We start from the raw sequence: 21,250 nt of genomic DNA, 5'->3' as shown, positions 1-21,250 counted from the left end.
CACGTTTCATGAAGCTGTAGTGGATAATACCAGCGCTGGACCACCAGACAGATACCATTAGTTTTTTTTGATGAATATTCAGTTTTGGACTGTGTTTCGGCACTTCATCTTTATCCAACCATTGTGCTGAACGCTTGCGATTGTCAAAGAGAATCCATTTTTCATCACATGTAATAATACGGTGTAGAAATGGTTTGTCTTTATGACGTGACAGCAAAGAAAGGCAAACTTCCAGACGATTTCTTTTCTGATGCTCGTTTAATTCACGTGGAACCCACCTATCCAGCTTATTTATCTTGCCAATTTGTTTCAAATGGTCCAATATTGTTGGAATAGTAACATCAAACCTTGCTGCTAAATCACGTGTAGGTTGAGATGGATTCTCTTCCACTACAGTTTTCAGTTCATCATTATCCACCTTGGTTTCAAATCGCCCAAGTGGCTCATTTTCAAGATTAAAATCGCCAGAACGGAATTTCTCAAACCATAGACACACTGTGCGTTCATTAGCCACATCCTTCCCACACACTTCATTGATATTTTGAACCGTCTGCGCTGCACTGGTTCCACAACGGAACTCATACTCGAAAATAACACGAATTTTTGACTTATCCATGGTTTCACAAAAATTGCTCTAAAAAAATTTGTGAAAGATAATCACAAGCCAAAACGTGCCTCTGAAAGACTGAGGATGTACCTTCACAATAAAAATAAAACAAGAAGTGTCAAAGTGAAATGTCAGAGATATCAACGTCAAACTTAGTACTTAAGGAAATCAGACATTTCATACTTTAATTTCCTGGGATGTTTTATTAGCTTTCTTAAATGTAAAAGCCTAACTAAGTCCCTAAATATCACCGGCTTAAAAATGAAATTTCAACAATATGGTCCTATGGCATTAACGTTAGAACGTGGTTACATTTTTTTTTTTTTAAAAAACAGAGTATTGCCAAAATAAAGCTAGCTCAAAAATCACTTTTTCGGAACTAGTTTGGAAAGCATTCCTCCTTACCTGTCGCTTCCTATTCTGAGATTCCGCGATTTCTAGAGGCCACGTGGCCAGAGGCACTTTACGGAAGCTAACGTGTACTATGTATCTGTATGTGAGCTTGGGCAAGCCCCTCCGAGAAGCACCTAACCTCACGCAAGGAGAAAGGAGCCAACAGGGGTTACCTCACTTATGAAGACTGAATCAGAAAACATTTAACTTGTCTAGAATACATTTTAACATCTACATCCCAGACACAATGAACCACGCCCACATTACAATCACGTCGATAAGGGCCTCAGTTCTACCACTAGGCCCAGAGGAGCCCACAACCGCGAGCTCTCCCCCATCACGGACCGAGATCCGATGTCCGATCCTCAGAGCAACGCGGGGGAAACCTAGGCCAGCAACCTCTCCCCCAGCCGCCAGGCACAGGCGGCCATGTTCTCTCCGCTACCTACCCAGAATGGCAGACGGCTTGCACCAAGAGCCGCCCTAGGCCGGACCTCAGCTGCGCACTTCCTGCCCGCAACACAGGTCTCGGCCCAGGTCCCCTGACTGCCTTGGGGCATGAGTCCCTGGTGGTGTGCACCCAGTACCCGCCCTCAACAAGCCAAAAACCTCCTACCTTCTCCAAACGCGCGGAAGAAAAGGACAGGCTAATCTCGCGACCCAGCTAATAGTAGGGCTGAAATCTCGCGTTACAACTTAGCTCTCGAGAGGAAACGCGAGCGGTGGGAGGAGACAGGTCGCCGGGGGAGGGGCGGTATTTTGATCGCCGCGCGGGGAGGCGTGGTCAAGGTGGGCGGGGCCGCAGCGTGCCCGCCTAAAAGGGGAGGAGCTGACTGAGGCAGAGGTCGGGTTTCAGGTGTAGGATTCCCGGACCCTCTGGGTGAGTGGAGCAGCCAAGACCATTTCTGCAAACAGCAAAAGGAAATTGTGAGGTCAAGCGAGCGGAATGGGTGTGAACTGCAAGGAAACAGCCCGGCAGCCTGGTTTGTTTCCGGTGGTCTCGCATTTGCTGAGCTGTCGTCTGGGTTTCTAATGCTTGGTCCGGGGCGGAGGTGTGTGGGGGGTGGGGGGACTGTTTTGTCATACTCTTGTCTACTTTTGCCTTCAGAAATCTCTTCTTTGTTAAAATATTGGGGAATTCTCACACTTTGACCACGACTCCGAATGCGTAACCCTTTGTACTGGAGGCCAGTGTTATTACATGGCACATCCGGTTGCCCTCCCCACCTTGGGTCTTGTTTTGGTAGCTCAGCCTTTCACTCTAAGCCAAGGGTCTGCCTCCTAGGAGGAGGTGGTTAACAAATCACAAGAGAAACCAGCTGGAGGTTTTTTCCTTCCAGGGTTTCCCCACCTCCCTCTCATTAGTTGCCTAACTGGTTACTGAGTTAAGATATAACAATGTAAACTACTTTAGTTTTGATGGGGATTTTCCCCAAAGTAATTTTAAAAAGGGATGAACTCGTTTGATTTTTTTTCCGCTTTCAAGCCTCTTTTATCGTATGATAAACCCGTAAAGCTGTCTAATTTGAATTTATAGTTAACGTCATTTTCATTTTTTCTGAGTTTACATGAGAACCTTTCTAACTCCTTTCTATCACGTTAACTCCAAACTCTCCACACCTCCAATACACAAACAGTACATACACATACTGTCACACTGCCTTCTGTGCTGTTGGCCTGCCTGAAGTTCACATTTCTAAACCAGTTATTCAAGCTGCAGCCTCTCAGGGTTGGACTTTGTTTCTATTTTGGTGGGGACATAAAACAAAAACAACTCACCTTCTGTAAAGGGTATAAAAGTAAGATTATTTTTGAATTTTAACTTGAGTCCTTATTCCTACTGCAAGCAAAAATATCTAAAGTGCTTTTTTTATCCTCATTATAAATGAATGTACTATTCATTGTGCAGATTTTGGATGTTCATAGGTAAGTTAGTACCCTGCTGGTTGCCTGATAAAGAATGTGATAAAATGTTAACATTTGGGAAATCTGGGTGAAGAGTATACAGGAATTATTTGTGTGTAATATCTGTCAATCCGAAATTATTTCAAAAGAAAAAGTTAAAATGTCTCATTCCTGAACAATTATAGATTATTCAACTCCAAACTATATTTAAGATAATTGGGCTGGGTGCAGTGGCTCACGCCCGTAATCCTACCACTCTGGGAGGCCTGGGCAGGAGGATTGCTTGAGGTCAAGAGTTCAAGACCAGCCTGAGCAAGAGCAATACCCTGTCTCTAGTAAAAATAGAAAAAATTAGCCAGGCTTGGTGATGCTCGCTTGTAGTCCGAGCTACTTGGGAGGCTGAGGCAGGAGGATTGCTTGAACCCGGGAGTTGGAGGTTGCTGTGAGCTAGGCTGATGCCACGGCACTCTAGCCCAGGCAACAGAGTGAGACTGTCTCCCAAAAAAAAAAAAAAATGATAATAATAATTGACGTATGATTATATAGGATCCTGGCCCTACTATCAACGGTTATTTATATTTTATTTGGGAGATCAGCTTATGTCTATTAAATAAAAAATAATAAAAGCTGGTATTTGATAAAGTACTAAAGTATATGTATGCAATAGCATATTTGTAGAGGATATGTTATTGGAAATTATCATCTAACTAGAAAACCAGTTTCTAGGAAACCTGTGACTCTTTGGAAAATTAAAAAAAAAAAATTGGGGGGAAGAATATTTCAAATGATGTTGAGATAGCACCTTTCACTTGCTAAATAAACATGTTAAATCCAGAGACTATTCAGATTAATGAGATGTTCAATGAACAATTTTAATGAGAACTCCAACGATGCTATTTGAAATGCCCTTAGGAGTTTTGTCTGTATTCCTTGTGATTGGCCTGGAGTGGGATTCCCCGCCCACCTCACATTTCTTCTGCCTTCATTTTCTCTCCCTCTGCTAGCACACTTCATCAACTGAACACTTGAGGTAAGACACTAAACTCTGTGTATGTATATCTGCTTATTATAAAGTATATTTAGCATGTATTTTTTAAATATCAAATTATAATTGGTTAGATTATCAGAATAATGGAATATTAAAGCTGTTTACCAAGAAAGTATGTTTATTTTTAAATGAAAATAAAAGTTTGAAAAGGAAAAAGACAAAAAACAAAAAACACAAGGAGAAAAAAAGAAAAAAGAAAGAAAATTTGAATTTCAAAAGCTAATCATTCCATAGAAGTTTCCATTGCTATTAGTAATTTAAATTTTCTGTCATGAAAGTGATAGTCTAAGAAACTTGTTTAATTTTTAGGCTAAATGTCAAACATAGAGTAGAAAACACAAATTATCTATTACAGAAATACTTGAGAGTCCTATGCATACTATTTATCTACAACAACTTACACTTATTCATAAACCTTAATAAGTACCTTCTGCTTTAAGACCTATATTCTTTATACCAACCGTTAGAAAATTCCATGTTGAATCCAGATACATGGCTAAACAAAATGAATTGTATGTGCCTGTAAAGTCAGCCGCTGGGGAGGCTGAGGTGGGAGGATCCCCTGAGCTCAGGAGTTTGAGACCAGCCTGGGCACAACAGAGAGACTTCATATCAAAGGGAAAAAAAAATCTAAATGCCCTTTTGCCCTCTTTATATGACTGAAGTCTTAATGTTCACTTCCAGAGCAGCAGCTGTTCATGCTTGGTATACTGTGAACTCTTGTGGATAATTAACCAAGAATAGCTTATTTGTATAACCTCCTAAAGAAGAAAGAAAATGGCTTTTGCTGAGTTTTCTTTTCATGTGCCAAGTCTAGAGGAGCTTGCTGGAGGTAAAAACAGTATTAACTTTGGATTTTTAAAAATTATTCCAAGAAAAAAATTTTTTTAAAGATTCTAAGATATATCTATGTCTTACTACTTACCTATTAATATATCTTATAAAAATAATACTTTTGATACAGAATTCATTTTCCATTTCAGTATCTGTTCTGTACTATTTTTATTGAGAATTCTAAAATTCCGTCCCTGCAAGAAAACTAACCTCACCATTTGTAGATCCTTGATGATACCAATTTTATAGGATGAAAATGACTACTATAGTAATCTGATATTTAAATTTAAATTATGATGCCCAAAGAGTTGCACAATTTTGCTTTAACTTTTTATTAGTTACAATAGTGTTTAAATACATAACCTACTGTTGTATATTAATCATGTTACCAATATGCCACTTTTTCCCCCTCTCCCTATGACAGACTGTCAGTGAACTTTGCCTAGATTTCTTCGTGTATTTTTTTTTGTATTTTACCTGTTCAAACAAGAATTTAAGGCAGCTTCCCAAGATAAAAGGAGGGAAGATAGATTTTAAAAAAGAAAAACAAAAATAGGGACATGAAATGAAGCCAGGAGGCTGGGCATGGTGGCTCACGCCTGTAATCCCAGCACTTAGGGAGGCCAAGAGGATTGCTTGAGGCCAGGAGTTTGAGACCAGCCTGGACAACATAGTGAGACCCTGTCTCTACAAAAATTTTTTTAAAAAATTAGCCGGTCATGGTAGCACTCGCCTGTCGTCCAAGTTACTCAGGAGGCTGAGGAGGGAGGATTGCTTGAGCCCAGGAGATTGAGGCTATAGTGAGCTATAATTGTGCCACTACACTCCAGCCTGGGCAACAGAGTGAGATCCTATCTCTAAAAAAGTCATGAAAAAATAAAAAATGATGCCAGCAATAGTACTAATCCAGAACTGTCAGAATGCTGACCTTTAATTGACAGCCTTTAGGTTCTATTCTGGTGGTAACTATAGAACCTTCCTTTATTTTTCAAAGTGTGTTGTCCTAATAGTTCATCTGTTCTGATAAGATTAAAGTCCAGAAGTGTACTCATTTTTTGCTTTGTTGTGGCTTTCCTCTTCTAATCTTATTGTTTTTGTCCTAATTGAATGGTGGCTAGTAAACAGTGTGTATCGCTGGTGTACTTTAGCCTGTATTTCTTTTCTATCAGTCTTTCTGTCTTCCCTGATATGATAGGACAGCTAGGAATATTTTCTTTGAGTGCCTTTCTAGAACCTATTTTCACTTGTGTGTTTATGTTTCTGTTTTTCTTTTATATATACAGGATATATTCAGTACAAAACAGAAATGTAAATATAGGTTTTTTGGCTTAAAATTTATTTTCTACTTTTACAGAAAACCTTAGAGCAAGAACTTAGTCCCTTTGTAATTGGTATAAAATAGCTTTTGCTATATTTCCACACACTGACTTTTAATTTATATATTCATAAGTTTACAGTCATTAGTCTAGGCAGGTGGATTTTCTAGTCAATTTGGTTTTTGTTCTTATATAGATAAAATATATGGTATGGAATATCTATATGGCTAGATTTAGGATGACTTCATGTTCTTAGTCCAATTCTAAAAGATGGAACTAACAGCTGACACTACTATCAGAAATTTTGTAAGAACTTTTGATGCTTAAAAGTACATTACTCTTAGATTTATAACTTTGAATCTATGGCACCCTGAATGCAAATCGGATCTTATCTGAGTTATAACTGAGACACCTATGCTTTTTTACATTTTTATTGAGGTATAACATATCTACAGTAAAGTACACTAATCTTAAATGTACAATTTGATAAATGTTAGCATATGGTTACACCCAGGTACCTACCATCCAGATCAAAACATAAAATATTACCAGTATCCCAAAAGGTTCCTTTGTGCACCTTCCCAGTCAGTGTCTCTAACCCAAGAGGTAATCACTGTTCTGACTTCTGTCACCTTATATCAGTTGCCTGTCTTTGAAATACATAAAATGAAGTCATATAATATGTATTCTTTTGTATCTGGCTTCTTTTCCTCAACAGTTTCTCTGTTATCTTCATTGAAGTTGTTGCATGTGATTGCTTACTTTTTAACAATTTAAATGTTTACATTTCAGTATGTTTTTGGAATCTCCTCCCCAAAAGGAAGGTGGTCCTCACCTGAGTGGTCTGTTTACTTCCAGTGTTTAGTAATCACTGTAGATGAGATATATGTCTTAGTCTATATTGTATCTTATTATTATGTCTAATAGCTAATTATAGTCCTTAGACCGTTGCCCTCCCCCCCACCTCTTTTTTATGACACAAATTTAGGTTGCAAGTACGACACGCAGAAAAGTTTAAGGAAGATTTGATGTGTGGTAGCCAAATTTTTACCTCATGTTAAATAACCTTTTTCCTTGTCTTTATTAGTTATGCAGAAAGGACTAAAAGATAACTTTGCTGATGTCCAGGTTTCTGTAGTTGATTGCCCTGACTTGACTAAGGAACCATTTACCTTTCCTGTAAAAGGTAAGCAGTTTTTGCAGTTAGCTTTTGTTTTTCAGTTGTCATCTTTTTCTGAAACCAGAATTATTTTTAAGGATCCTCTTAAATTACCTACAAATAAAAGATACTGTCACAATTTTTAGGCTAAATTGTGCTTAATTTCTGTGCTCACTGTTTTCTGATATTGGTCAATTTCATTTTATGCCCTGTGGAAAAAGATTGTGTTTCATGTACTTCTATAACCTTCACAGGTTATATATAATAGACATTTGATAGGCTAGAATCAGTCTGGCCCAGTGGCTCACACTTGTAATCCTAAAATTTTGCGAGGCTGAAGCAGGACCATTGTTTCAAGCCAGGAGTTTGAGAGCAGCCTGGGCAACATAGAGACCCCATCTCTGCAAAAAAATTTTAAAATTTAGCTGGGTGAATGCACATGCCTATAGTCCCAGCTACTTGGGAAGCTGAGGCAGGAGGTTCACTCAAGCTCACGCATTGGAGGTTGCAGTGAGCTATGATGATACCATGGCACTCTAGCCCACACAACAGAGAGAGACCCCTGTCTTAAAAAAAAATAAAAAATAAATAATAAGCTAGAATCTTTGATATCACATAAGTTTTAAGTGCTTACTTTAACTTACTTTAATTTTTATGTTTTTATTTATTTGTTCAAGACAAGAAGGGATCTTAAAAGCCTTGTATTTGAATCGTCTATTAAATACTTACAACCTTTAACAAATTTGCCTGGTCTCAAACTCCTGGCCTCAAGTGATCTTCCCACCTGGGCCTTCCAAAATGCTGGGATTACAGGCCTGAGCCACTGCTTTTTTAATAGCCATGCTTCCTTCAAATATGAGAGTAATATATTCTCCCTGCTAATTAGTTAATTAATTAAAAGTAAATGAAAGTCAGAAAACATAGAAGACGACAAGGAAGAAGAAAGAATGGTTAATCTTCATTCTGTCATCCAAAGGGTTCTACTTTGAAAAAGAGTTTGCTGGTCAATAACTTGTGAGTCTTTAAATTGTAATACTAGAAGCCAGATACATATGTATATTTATATGTGTGATCTTTCATAAACATAGTTAGGAACTTTCTACATTAACTAGTCTTGCTGAGGTCACCCATGACCTTAGTATGTTTACTAGTATTATTTCTTCTCTTTACATATTTCATACTATTTGGCCATTGCTGCCTGACATTCTCTCCCTTTGGTTCTGTCTCTCTCCATGGTTCACCTCTTCTTCCTTGGTGCCTTTCCTACCTCTTTCTTCCGCAGATTTCCTGGTTCCTTTCTTTTTCTGGCAGACTCAGAAATATTGATGTTTTCCAGAATTCTTTCCTAAGCCTCTTCTTATTTTGTATAATCTCTCTGGGTTTTTCTATCTACTCTTGTGATGTTAATTACTACCTGGATACAACAACTTTGAAATCTGTACATCTCCCCAGGCTCTCTTTTTCTTAGCTAAAGATCAGTATTTCCAGCTGCCTATAGGACATCTCCACCTACATATATTACTATATATGCTAAGGACAACTTGGGTCAACATGTCTAAAATTTAACTCATTACTTCACCGTAGTTGCCTATTCTCCTTTCTTTTTTAAACTTCCTCTTCTCCATCTCTATAGTCACCATTACTTATCTTTTCCCTGGACTACTAGGAGTCCCCTAATAGTTTCTCTAAACTTCGGTGTCACTATCATTCATGAGAAAGTTTTATCCATGAGTAATTTCTGCTGATTCCATGGAAAATATTTCCAAAATCCTCAATTACTAATGGAAGTTATTAGAATTTTGTACATCTACCCTCTGCATAGCTGAAAAAATAGAGCAAGTATATCTACTATGTATAATAATATGTTAGCATGAAACTGACAAGACTTTTTTCTCAAGTAAAAGGTAAAGTGCCTTTTCCCATATTATGTCTAGCTGTACCTGTGATTTTAATAAAAAATGTAAGTAGAGGCCTGGTACAGTGGCTCACACCTGTAACTCCTAGGACTTTGGGAGGCCAAGGCAGGAGGGTTGCTTTGAGGTCAGGAGTTCAAGACCAGCCTGAGTAAGAGCAATACTCCATCTCTACAAGAAATAGAAACATTACCTGGGTGTGGTGCTGTGCATCTGTAGTCCCAGCTGCTTGGGAGGCTGAAGCAGGAAGATAGCCTGAGCCTAGGAGTTTGAGGTTGCAGTGAGCTATGGTGATGCCACTGCACTCTAGTTGGGGTGACAGAGTGAGACTCTGTTTAAAAAAAAAAAAAAAAAAAAAAAAAAATATATATATATATATATATGTAAGTTATTAGCATCTAAAGTTATCTCTAATTACTTCTCATTTTTATAAACAACCTTGATAATGAACAACTTTGACAAGAGGATTTCCCAGTATGGATCTAAGAATTTATATTCTACCAGAGCAAAATATTTTAAATTAAAAAACAATTTTAGCCAAAAGAAAAAAGCCACATCAAACAGACTTTTTAAGGAAAAAGGCATTGTAGACTAATGCCAGAAACCTCACCGAATGCAAACTCTGGCCCTAATTCTGGCCCTTGCCCTATCATCAGCTTCATATTGCCTTTATGCCTCCAACTATATCCAGTCATGCTTGGTTAGGATGATATTAGAAACATAGGTAGTTAAAATAGGACAGGGGTGTTAGCTACTTATGTTTTCCAACCCCTGCTATTGGTAAAACTCTTTATGAGAATAGAGAAATTAATAATTTAACTCAAATTGAATTAGTGTCTTGTAGCATTTTATACTCGAATTAGATGTTTGCCTATTTTTAACATGGCTTGTGTTTTTTTAGGCATCTGTGGGAAAACTAGAATTGCAGACGTAGGAGGTGTGCCTTACTTATTGCCTCTTGTAAACCAAAAAAAAGTAAGTGTGCTTTTACTCTTCATATTCACAGGGAGATTGCAGAAGTTGGGCTGATTCCTCTGTTTATTATTAGAAGGCCCATTGATCAATGTGGCAAGGAAGTGCTAATGGACTCAGTATTATTAATAAAAAGTAAACCAGGAAGTTTGTAAAATTATAATTTAAATATTTTTTCCTCATCTATAGGTTTATGATCTGAATAAAATTGCAAAAGAAATCAAGCTGCCTGGAGCTTTTATTCTTGGAGCGGGAGCAGGTCCATTTCAGACTCTTGGGTTCAATAGTGAGGTCAGCATATATATTTTTCTTTTTTCTTTTCTACCCCCCCAAAGCATATATAGTATAATTGTTTTATTTTATAAATTTGACATTTGGTTTGTATTTTTCCTTTTACTGCCAAAACACCCACTTTCTGAGTGAACTGTAAGTGGTTGATATCATATCACTCTACAGATTAGATCCTATTTGATACAGATTTGGTCTATAGCACATGCTGTAATTGATCCAACTATATTGGAACACTGACCTCTAGTATCAGATTTTCTTAAGGTATAGGTTCAGCCTGAGATAAATCCAAGGTCCTGGGTATTTTGCTAAAGGCAATGGATTATAGAAGAGTTTTATTCTTATATATTATAGGATTCCAGCTTCTCTATGTATCTTTGCTTTTGGTATGAAGGCAGCTTTGGGTCAGCAGATGAATGGAGTATTTAATGATCTACCTTCTACCAGACCAAATACTAGGAAACTACCATAGTAGTAGTATTTATAAAAGTTAATAGCTATTGGTATATATACTATTACTGCATAAAATATTATTGTTTCTTCGTATCTCATGAATAAGAGTGAATGACCTCTTCGGTCTGCCCATTCTCTCGCAGTCTCTTTGATGTGACCATTAGTAGTTACACAAGTTCTTTACAGAGAGGTCTTTCCTAGGAACATTAAAAAAAAAATTCTTTGCAGAAACATTAATATAATTTACCTAATGTTCAAGATAGAAAAAAATGTTTAAAATTAGGTATTTGAAAGCCAATGTTACGTTATAAATACACAGTAAGAAATATGGTAAACATTTTATAAAATGTTTTTCCAGGTTTTTGTATATAAAATTAATATTGCATATTTCATGTGTTCATATTAGGACTTGAAATAAAATGTCTTAAAGGGATGAAATATTTTGTAACATTATTCAAGGCATTCTCTTTGAGTAGAGATACTAAGATTGACTAATTACTTTATTTTCTTTTCAGTTTATGCCAGTTATTCAAACAGAAAGTGAACACAAACCTCCTGTGAATGGAAGTTACTTTGCCCGTGTTAACCCTGTAGATGGAGGGTGCCTACTACAGAAATACAGTGAGAAATATCGTGATTTTGGGTGTGCATTACTGGCTAATCTTTTTGCCAGTGAGGGCCAACCTGGCAAGGTGATTTTGTCCATAAAAATACAGTATTCTCTAAATGTTCTCAGATAGCTAAAAATTTGAACTTTTTTTTGCCCCAAATATAATCTTCCTTCAGAACTACCTAAGTCAGATTTCTTTAAATAACTCAATTATGGCCTGGCACAGTGGCTTATCCCTGTAGTCCCAGCGACTTGGGAGGCTGGGGTGGGAGGATCACTCGAGGCCAGGAGTTCAAGACCAGCCTGGGCAACATAGTGAAACACCATCTGTAAAAAAAAAAAAATAAAATGAAATGAAGGCATAGTGGCACACTCCTGTAGTCCCAGCTACTCAGGGGGCTAAGGCCGGGAGGATTGTTCAAGCTCAGGAGTTCCAGACCGCACTGAACTATGATCATGCCACTGCCCTCCAGCCTGGGCAACAGAGCGAGACATTGTCCCTAAAAAAGGAAAAAAACAATTATGAAAGATTCAGAGAGTACTGCAGGCAGAGCAAAAGTCGTCTTTAAAACTGAGGTTAATGACTTAGTAAGCAATAACTTTTTCTGAGTAACTAAAAGGTAACAGAATATTAATTTGGGGAATGAATTAGTCACTTGTATCAGCGGTCCCCAACCTTTTTGGCACCAGGGACTGGTTTCATGGAAGACAAATTTTCCACGGACAGGGGTTGGTGGGACAGTTTCAGTATGATTCAAGCTCATTACATTTACTATGCAGTCAAACCTCTTTGCTAATGATACTCTCTATTTGCAACCACTCCCCAGCATCACTGCCTCAGCTCCACCTCAGATCATCAAGCATTAGATTCTTATGAGGAGCACATAACCTAGATCCCTCACATGCATAGTTTATAGTAGTGTTCACACTCCTATGAGAATCTAATGCCGCTGCTGATCTGACAGGAGACAGAGCTTATGTGGTGATGCAAGTGATGGGGAGCAGCTGTAAATACAGATGAAGCTTTACTAACTCACCCTCCACTCACCTGCTGCTGTGCAGCCCAGTTCCTAACAGTACCGGTGCTGGTCCATGTTCTGGGGGTTGGGGAGCAGACTATGAACCATGCAACTAAAATAAATAATGTTTTACTTATAGGTAGTAAATAAGTAAATTACTCATTTCTGAGTGATTACACATTGTATTAGGATAGAAATGGTGGTAGCAAAAACATATAGCAAGACTGGGTGTGGTGGCTCACACCTGTAATCCTAGCACTCTAGGAGGCTGATGCAGGAAGATTGCTTGAGGCCAGGAATTCAAGACCAGCCTGAGCAAGTATGCGACCCCATCTCTACAAAAAATAGAAAAATTGGCAAGGTGTGACGGCACATGCCTGTAGTCCCAGCTTCTCTAAGAGAGGCTGAGGCAGGAGCATTGCTTGAGCCCAGGAGTTTGAAGTTGCTGTGAGCTATGATGATACCACTGCACTCTAGCCCAGGCAACAGGATGAGACTCTGTCTCCAAAAAAAAGAAAAAAAGTATAGCAAGAAGCAGGGAAGAAAAATTAATGCTTTACTTCGTATTTACTTCCTGTTAGTATGCAAAAAGATGATTTCAATGTTAGCATTTGTGAGGACTCTCCAATTTTATCAGCTACTTTGAGATACGAGATCGAGAAGTCAAAATACCTAATAAAGTGGAGATGACATAGTCTAGAATTGAAGGGAAATGAGAAAATGCAATCCTTTCCCTCCAACCCCCATTTATCCGAGGTTAATCCCCTTAAGCCAGGGAATTCTTAACCTTTTACCACCTTAACACATATCTTAAGAGAGTCTCTAAAGGTCAGTGTAGGACTTATTTATAATTCTGTCTCAGTTCACGAAAGCATGAATAACACTATTAGGGTAAATGATATATAACTGATATGTGTGTGTGCGTGTGTGTATATGTGATCAAGACCCACAGAGGATTGAGACACATAAACTTGGATCTGGGAGCTCTAAGCAAAGAAGAGAATATTTGCTTGATGGCATTAAATTATATGACGTTTCACTTTGGTAGATATTTATATAAAATTTTGCAGCTTAGCTAATGGTATACATATTTATATCCTCTGTAGGTCATTGAGGTGAAAGCTAAAAGAAGAACTGGACAACTTAACTTTGTGACTTCTATGAGACAGACTCTGGAAAAACATTATGGAGATAAGCCTGTAGGGATGGGAGGCACTTTCATAATTCAGAAAGGAAAAGTGAAGTCTCACATTATGGTAAGGGCCTATGTGTGTGTGCATGTGCTGAAGATCCTAGGATTTTTAAATATATGTTGGGAATTCTACCTTTAAAGATAAACAAATCCTTTCACTATGATTGTATTACTTTAAAATTTAAATGACAAACAATACTGGAAGTCATATTGTGAGGTTAATGTCTAGCTAGAGTTCTTTTTGCATGTTAATATATTAGAACTTTCTTTTCAATGTGTTTGTTTTTAAGATCAAGATAAATTCAAGTATAAGCCTTAAGAACTGCTTACTCTTTTCATTGCCAAAATCCCAAACTGAATACATAGTAGAATTTGCTATTAAGATGGTTGTGCTTTTGAGGAAAGAAAAATTCATTATAAAGATTATAATCTTATGGGCTAAATATATGTTTATAAGACATTAAGGATGGAATACTATATTAAGCTCGACCCAGAGCATTCAGGACTTTATTTTATAATTCTTGGTAGATGAATGAATGAAAAAATGAATGAGGTATAAAAATGATTCTAGGCCGGGCGCGGTGGCTCACGCCTGTAATCCTAGCACTCTGGGAGGCCGAGGCAGGCGGATCGCTGGAGCTCAGGAGTTCGAGACCAGCCTGAGCAAGAGCGAGACCCTGTCTCTACTAAAAATAGAAAGAAATTATCTGGCCAACTAAAAATATATATAGAAAAAATTAGCCGGGCATGGTGGCACATGCCTGTAGTCCCAGCTACTCGGGAGGCTGAGACAGGAGGATCCCTTGAGCTCAGGAGTTTGAGGTTGCTGTGAGCTAGCCTGACGCCACGGCACTCACTCTAGCCCGGGCAACAGAGCGAGACTCTGTCTCAAAAAAAAAAAAAAAAAAAAAAAATGATTCTAACTCAGTTTTCTTTTTATCAGTAAAGCCATCAGAAATTGCATTGCTTTAATGTTTTTCATCTTGATAATTTTAAATGGCAAGCCAGTTGATCCTGCATATAAAGAGGCAGCATTTGTGAACCTACATAATTGCTTTTCCAAATTATTAACAAGAGAATTATAGGCAAATCTAGTTGTAAATACAAACGACTATAGTATTGAATCATAATGTTGCAGAATTTTAGATCAAGAAGCTGTGTTTTATTTTTTTCTTAATCAAAATAAACCAGCTGTCTTCAAAAGTGCATAGAAGCACTCCTCCTTTCTTCCTAATTCTTGGGCATATATATTTCATTTAGGTGAAGTGTAAATCTGTCACCCTTAAAATTAATTCTTCAGTTATTTATAATGTCATCAGATGCATTAGTAACTTTTATGAGGAGCAAACAGGTGAATATTACCACAGATAATACTATATAAATTTATATTTGTAAATACATTTGAATTCAAGAAAGAATAAAAACCGAGGAAAGATGAAACAAAGCCTTTCTTCTACCCACTTTATTTTTAATTGTGGTAAAACACACATAATCTAAAATTTACCATTTTAACAGTTTTTAAGTATACCACTCAGTATTATTTACACTGTTACTGTGAAACTATCACCACCATATATCTCCAGAACTTTTCTCATCTCCTAAAACTGAAACTCTGTACCCATTAAATAGTAACCCTCATTCCCCTCTTCGCTCTGACAGCCCCCATTCTACTTTCTGTCTCTATGAATTTGAGTATTCTAGATACCTCATATAAGTGGAATGACACAGTATTTGTTCTTTTGTGACTGGCTTATTCCCCAGAGGATAATGTTGTCAAGGTTCATCCATGTTGTGGCATATATCAGAATTTCCTACCTGTTTAAGGCAGAATAATATTCCATTTTATGTGTACACATTTTGTTTATGTGTTCATCCATCAGTGGACACTTGGGTTGCTTCCACCTTTTGGCTATTGTGAATAATGCTGCTATGAACATGGGTGTGCAAATATCTCTTCAAGACCCTGCAGTTCTTTTGTGTATAAACCCATAAGTAGAACTGCCAGATCATATGATAATTTTATGTTTAATTTCTTCAGGAATTGCCACACCATTTTCCACAGTGGCTGTACCATTTTACATTCCCATCAGCAATGCATTTTCCCACATCCTAGCCAACACTTATTATAAATTTTTTTTGATGATAGCCATCCTGTTGGTGTGAAGTGATATCTCATTGTGGTTTCAATTTGCATTTCCATAATTATTAGTGATGTTGAGCATCTTTTCACATTCTTATTAACCATTTATATGTCCTCTTTGGAGAAATGTCTATTCAAATCCTTTGCTCATTTTTTAATTAAGGTGTTTGTTGAGTTGCACGAGGTCTTTGTATTCTGGATGTTAACCCCTTATCAGATATATGATTTGCAAATATTTCCTCCCATTCCATCAGTTGCCTTATCACGTTGTTGATACACATTTGTCGTTTGGTGCACAAAAGTTTTACTTTTGATGTAGTCCAATTTATCCGTTTTTGTTGTTGACTGTACTTTTCAAGAACTCATGGCCAAAATCCAATGTCATTAAATTTTTACCATAGGTATTCTAAAAGTATTAGCTCTACATTTAAGTGTTTGATCCAATTTGAGTTAATTTTTGTACATGGTGTAAGGTGGAGGTTCCTGCTTCATCTTTTGCATGCAAATACCCAGTTTTCCCAGCACCATTTGTTGAAAAGACTGTCTTTTCCCCATTGAATGGTGCTGACACCCTTGTCGAAAATCATTTGACCATATATGCGAAGGTTTATTTCTGGGCTCCCTGTTCCACTGGTCTGATGTCTGTCTTTAAACTAGTATTGCACTGTTTTGATTACTGTAGCTTTGTAGTAAGTTTTGAAGTCAAGAAGTATCAGACATATAACATTCTTCTTTTTTCAAAATTGTTTTGGCTATTCAAGGTCCAAAAATAGTCAGTAGAATGTATAAGAAGGCTAAAATTTTTAACTTAATGATATTATTTTTAAAAATTTTATTTCTCAATAATATTTAGTATATTTACCTGTTTAACAGTCTTTTTTTTTTTTTAACAATCTTCTATTGTAGCCTGCAGAATTTTCTTCCTGCCCCTTGAACTCAGATGAAGACGTGAATAAATGGTTGCATTTTTATGAGATGAAGGCTCCTTTGGTTTGTCTACCAGTTTTTGTCTCCAGAGACCCAGTAAGTCTATGTCTTTTATATTGTCCTGTACGACAATGATAATGCTTGATTTTTAGAATACTCTTTTAGAATTAGGTGCTTTTTGTGTTGTATTTAATAGTTACTTAAGAGCTAGGATAATCTCTAGAATTATTTTGAAAGGTAAGGGAGCAGCAGGTTGCTCACCACCCTATGAATTAGGAAGAACAGATTTTGTATTTGGGAAAGTGAAGGCAAGGCACTTTAAATAATACCTCAAATCATTTTATTGAATAGTAGATGTGGCCAGGCATGGTGGCATACCCTTGCAGTCCTAGCTATTTGAGAGGCTGAGGCAGAAGGATCACTTGAGCCCAGGATTTTGAGACCAGCATGGGCAAGCAACATAGCAAGACCCCAGTCTAAAAAAAGAAAAAAGAAAATTAGTAGAATCACAACTATTAAATAAAATTCAGGTCCTCTATTATCTTATTTGGTGTTCATTATATTCTAATATTATACACTAGAAAAAATATTATAGACCAATTCAAAGAAAATATCTACTAAAATACTGATCATATCTTTTTTTGATCCAGTGATTACATGTCTAGGATTTGATCCTTAAATATAGACATAATTATGTAAAATGATTAGTTAAAAAGTTATTCATGACAGTGCTGTTATAGTAGAGCAGAAGAATTGGAAATAATGTAAATGTCAGTTGGGAAGAGTTACGTACATACGATAGATAACACCATGTTAGGTGTGAAAGAAGGAGGAAGCTCTTTTCTGATCCGATATACAAACAACTCCAAACATCATATTAAGTTACAAAAAAAAAAAACCTCTGGCCAGGTACAGTGGCTCATCCCTATAATCCCAGCCCTTTGGAAGGCCAAGGCAGGAAGATCACTTGAGGCCAAGACTTCAAAACCAGCCTAGGCAACATAGGGAGAGCCCCGTCTCTACAAAAAATGTTTTAAAAATTAGCAGGACCTGGTGGTGTGTGCCTGTAGTCCTAGCTGCTGCAGTAGGATTACTTGAGGCCAGGAGTTCAAGGTTATAGTGAGGTATGATCATACCACTGCACTCCAGCCTTTGCAACAGAACAAGATGCTGTCTTTACTTAAAAAAATAAATCTTTATACAGAAAAGTATATACAGAGTGCTACAATTTGAGTTAAAAAAAAAAAAAGTAAATATTTGAGTACTAACAAATTGTCTGTTGTCCTAGGGTTTTGATTTGCGACTGGAGCACACGCATTTTTTTAGTCATCATGGAGAAGGTGGACACTACCACTATGACACTACCCCAGATATAGTAGAATATCTTGGATACTTCTTACCTGCAGAATTTCTCTATCGTATTGATCAACCAAAAGAGACCCATTCAATTGGACGAGATTAAATCAGCTGATACTTACTTGAAAAAGAATTAAGGTTAATTGATTAACTCACTAATTGATACTAATATGAAATCTAATAGAAATGATCTCACTACTTAAGCCCCACTTTTTATTGGCTTTCGAAATTAAGGGAATATATTAACATTGTATTCTATAGTATTTCATATATCTGTCTGAAAGAGATTATTGGGAACAAAGATACCTAATTGAGATGTTCTTTAATTTTTTTCTACATATATATACATTTATTGAACCAACTTCATTGTTTTTTGTAATATTAGCAAAATCAGTCTTATGTTTATATCTTAAATGTAAACATGATCAGGAATCATGTAATTATTCCTATTTCATAATAACATACATTTGTATGACTATTAAATTTTTCAAATTAGTCTCACAACTTCTAAGTAGATATTTCTGAGTATTAGAAAAATCAAGTGTTTAGAAATGTTCACTGAACTCCAGCCTGGGCAACAGAGTGAGATTCCATCTCTTAACAAAAGAAAGAAAGAAATGTTGATAGTTGTTGAATCCTTGTATTGAATTTTAAATATCTGTTCTAGACATCAGAGTATACTTTTTTTATGGAACAAGGTGGCAAAGGGGAACCTTCACCCTTTTGGTGAAGTTAAACCATATTCGGAAGTTTGCAGTTTGCCTTTCACAGACATTAGCAACTCGTGGTGTTAGCCATGATTCCTCCCTTGTTTGGATTGCCAATTGGAAACAGTTTGTACCTTGTTGGTTATTTGCAAGAAGAAAAGGGAAAAAAAACAGCATCAAAATACAACATTGAAGTGAGCATACTGCTAAACATGACCACTGTCCTCTGTGAAATATAAAATTATACTCTTACTGATTGTAATGGCTGAAATTTTCCTCAATGTTCTTCTATAATCATTAACCAGAAATCAACTCTCTAGTCTCACTAATGCCAACCTTACTAACATGCAAGATGCAGGAGCTCTTTGGTACTAAGCACTTAATCTTCAAGTAATATTTTCTGATGGTTTATTTTGGAATGTTAGCTATGTCTTGTAAGCATAAATTCCTAAATATTTTTAAATAAGCACTATTTTGAAGCAAAAAATAAAAATTTTCATGATATGATATTGTTTCTTTTTAATATCTTACCTCCAGACAAAAACAATATTCTTTCATTTAACAAATAATGTATTGAATACGTGTCCTGTCCTCTGGGATGTAAACTCCATGAGGGTGAGGGCAAGGGCTGCAATCAGCATTGTAGCACTGGTGCCTTTAACAGTACCTGGCCAGAGTAGGCACTTGGATGACTATGCCAGGCATTTCACTAGATACTGGGGATCTATCTAGTAGGGGAAGACAATAAATAAAGACATAATATCTGGTGGTATTAAGTGTTACGAAGAGAAATAAAGTGAGGATGGACTGTAAAGGATGTTGTTTTGTTGTGGCCACTCCACACTGAGACATGATATAGTCCCCACCCCAAATTTGATTCAGATATCAAGACTAATGAACTTGCACCCCAAGAGGGTATGAAAGGATTTGTTACTCACATCATGAAGCTTTCTGAGGAGAGCAGGGCATCCCCTAAGGTCCAAAAATGGCCTAAGAGAACAAGGGAAGGTGACTGGCTTGCATTCTTTATGGTGGTTAGGGGGAAGGGCCAGGGTGATGATTCCTGCATGCAGTTTGAATTTCCCATGGTGTCAAAGAAGGCAGCACCCAGGCTGTCTTAGCTTGCCAAAATATGCAGCAGAAGGGGTTGGGGTAAGGCTTAAAAGCTGTCAGCAGTCAAACATCATAAATGGAATCAGACTTTGGATTACAGATTTCAGATGTGAGAATTGTCTGAAGTCCTACACCTCTTCCCCTGACTACAGATACAAATACTGCTTTTATTCTTCATTAGTGTTCTCCAAAGTGGGGTGCACGAACAGCAAGTGCACAGGACATTCCAAGGAGTGAAGGAATATTAGAACATCTATTTACATATTTTATTTCATCCTTTTTAATTTCCAGTTTTGTGTAGCTTTCTTAGGAGTTTCAGCTCAAATTATTTTTGCTGATAGGCACAATTCAAAAAGCTTGGAGATCAGACACATTTACACTAATAGAGACAGGAAAAAAATCAAAATGCTTTTCCTGCTCTCTCACACTACATACAGCACAGAATGCTTGTGACCAGATGTATGTGGTTTTTTTCCCCACACACCATGCAATTCTCCAGCAGACACCAGCTGGGTGTCCTACAGTTTAATTCAATTCCCTCGCTATTTACCTACACATAGCATCAGATCCCACAGGCTAATGGCTCAGTCTCCCTCCCCCAAGACTGCAGCCAACTTCAGATGCCAATCATGAGCCCCAGGTTGTGACTTGTGCTTCTGACCAACCTGCTAATAAATTGCAGTTTCCATGCCCACCTCTTCAAGTTTAATTTGCTAGAGCAGATCAGAGAATTCAGGGAAACACTTACATTTCCCAGTTTCTTAATAAGAGATATAATAAAGGATAAGATGAATAGCCAGATGGAAGAGGTGCATAGGGAGAGGCACGTGGGAAGACGTATGGAGCTTCCACACCCTCTCTGGGTACACCACCCTCCAGGTACTGCCACATGTTCAAACCCTTTTCATTTGGGTTTTTATTGAGGCTTCCTTATTGTAGTCATGATTGATTACATCATTGGCCACTGGTGATCTCCTCAACTTTCAGCCCCTCTCCCCTCCCTGGAGAGTTCCAACTCTTTAATCACATGATTTCAACTCTTTAATCACATGGTTGGTTCCCCTGGCAAGCAGCCCCCAACCTGAAGCCATCCAGGAGCCCTAGCCATCAGTCATTTCATTAGCATAGAAAAAGACACTTGTCACTCTGGAGATTCTCAGGGGTTTTTAGGAGCTGTGTGCCAGGAAATAGGGACTAAGACTATCTTATAAATTACAATGTCACACCATCTTTCCAAACCTAAGGTAAGAACACAATCTAACAGGGCAACTTATATGACTATAGTAATGAAATATTAA

The 21,250-nt window shown here is 37.4% G+C and overlaps 1 protein-coding gene across 7 annotated transcripts; it reads left to right on the top strand.

Moving 5' to 3' along the window:
- Positions 1-1,837: 1,837 nt before the first annotated feature.
- C6H11orf54 (chromosome 6 C11orf54 homolog) lies at positions 1,838-19,320 on the top strand. 7 transcript variants are annotated; one of them, XM_069469064.1, is made up of 10 exons: positions 1,838-1,880; positions 3,818-3,935; positions 4,638-4,785; positions 7,191-7,289; positions 10,077-10,150; positions 10,337-10,438; positions 11,404-11,580; positions 13,624-13,773; positions 16,756-16,872; positions 18,065-19,320. In XM_069469064.1, exons 3-10 carry the CDS (start codon positions 4,731-4,733, stop codon positions 18,236-18,238), a joined length of 948 nt encoding a protein of 315 aa, XP_069325165.1. In that variant the 5' UTR covers positions 1,838-1,880; positions 3,818-3,935; positions 4,638-4,730; the 3' UTR covers positions 18,239-19,320. The 7 variants fall into 7 exon arrangements, with proteins under 7 accessions (XP_069325165.1, XP_069325171.1, XP_069325168.1 ...); XM_069469067.1 differs by having other exon boundaries at positions 1,840-1,880; positions 3,910-3,935; XM_069469068.1 differs by lacking the exon at positions 1,838-1,880 and adding an exon at positions 1,906-1,927 and having other exon boundaries at positions 3,910-3,935.
- Positions 19,321-21,250: the final 1,930 nt, after the last annotated feature.

The sequence above is a fragment of the Eulemur rufifrons genome, chromosome 6 (genome assembly GCF_041146395.1).
Source record: "Eulemur rufifrons isolate Redbay chromosome 6, OSU_ERuf_1, whole genome shotgun sequence".
Lineage (NCBI taxonomy): Eukaryota > Metazoa > Chordata > Mammalia > Primates > Lemuridae > Eulemur > Eulemur rufifrons.
This window is presented reverse-complemented; position numbering and strand designations above follow the sequence as displayed.

Bases quoted from the DNA above. Each gene is read 5' to 3' on its own strand.
- C6H11orf54 (XM_069469064.1), top strand. From the start codon at position 4,731: ATGGCTTTTGCTGAGTTTTCTTTTCATGTGCCAAGTCTAGAGGAGCTT. The intron at 13,774-16,755 runs GTAAGGGCCTAT...CTTCTATTGTAG, and splicing joins AAGTGAAGTCTCACATTATG to CCTGCAGAATTTTCTTCCTG. The intron at 16,873-18,064 runs GTAAGTCTATGT...CTGTTGTCCTAG, and splicing joins TTTTTGTCTCCAGAGACCCA to GGTTTTGATTTGCGACTGGA.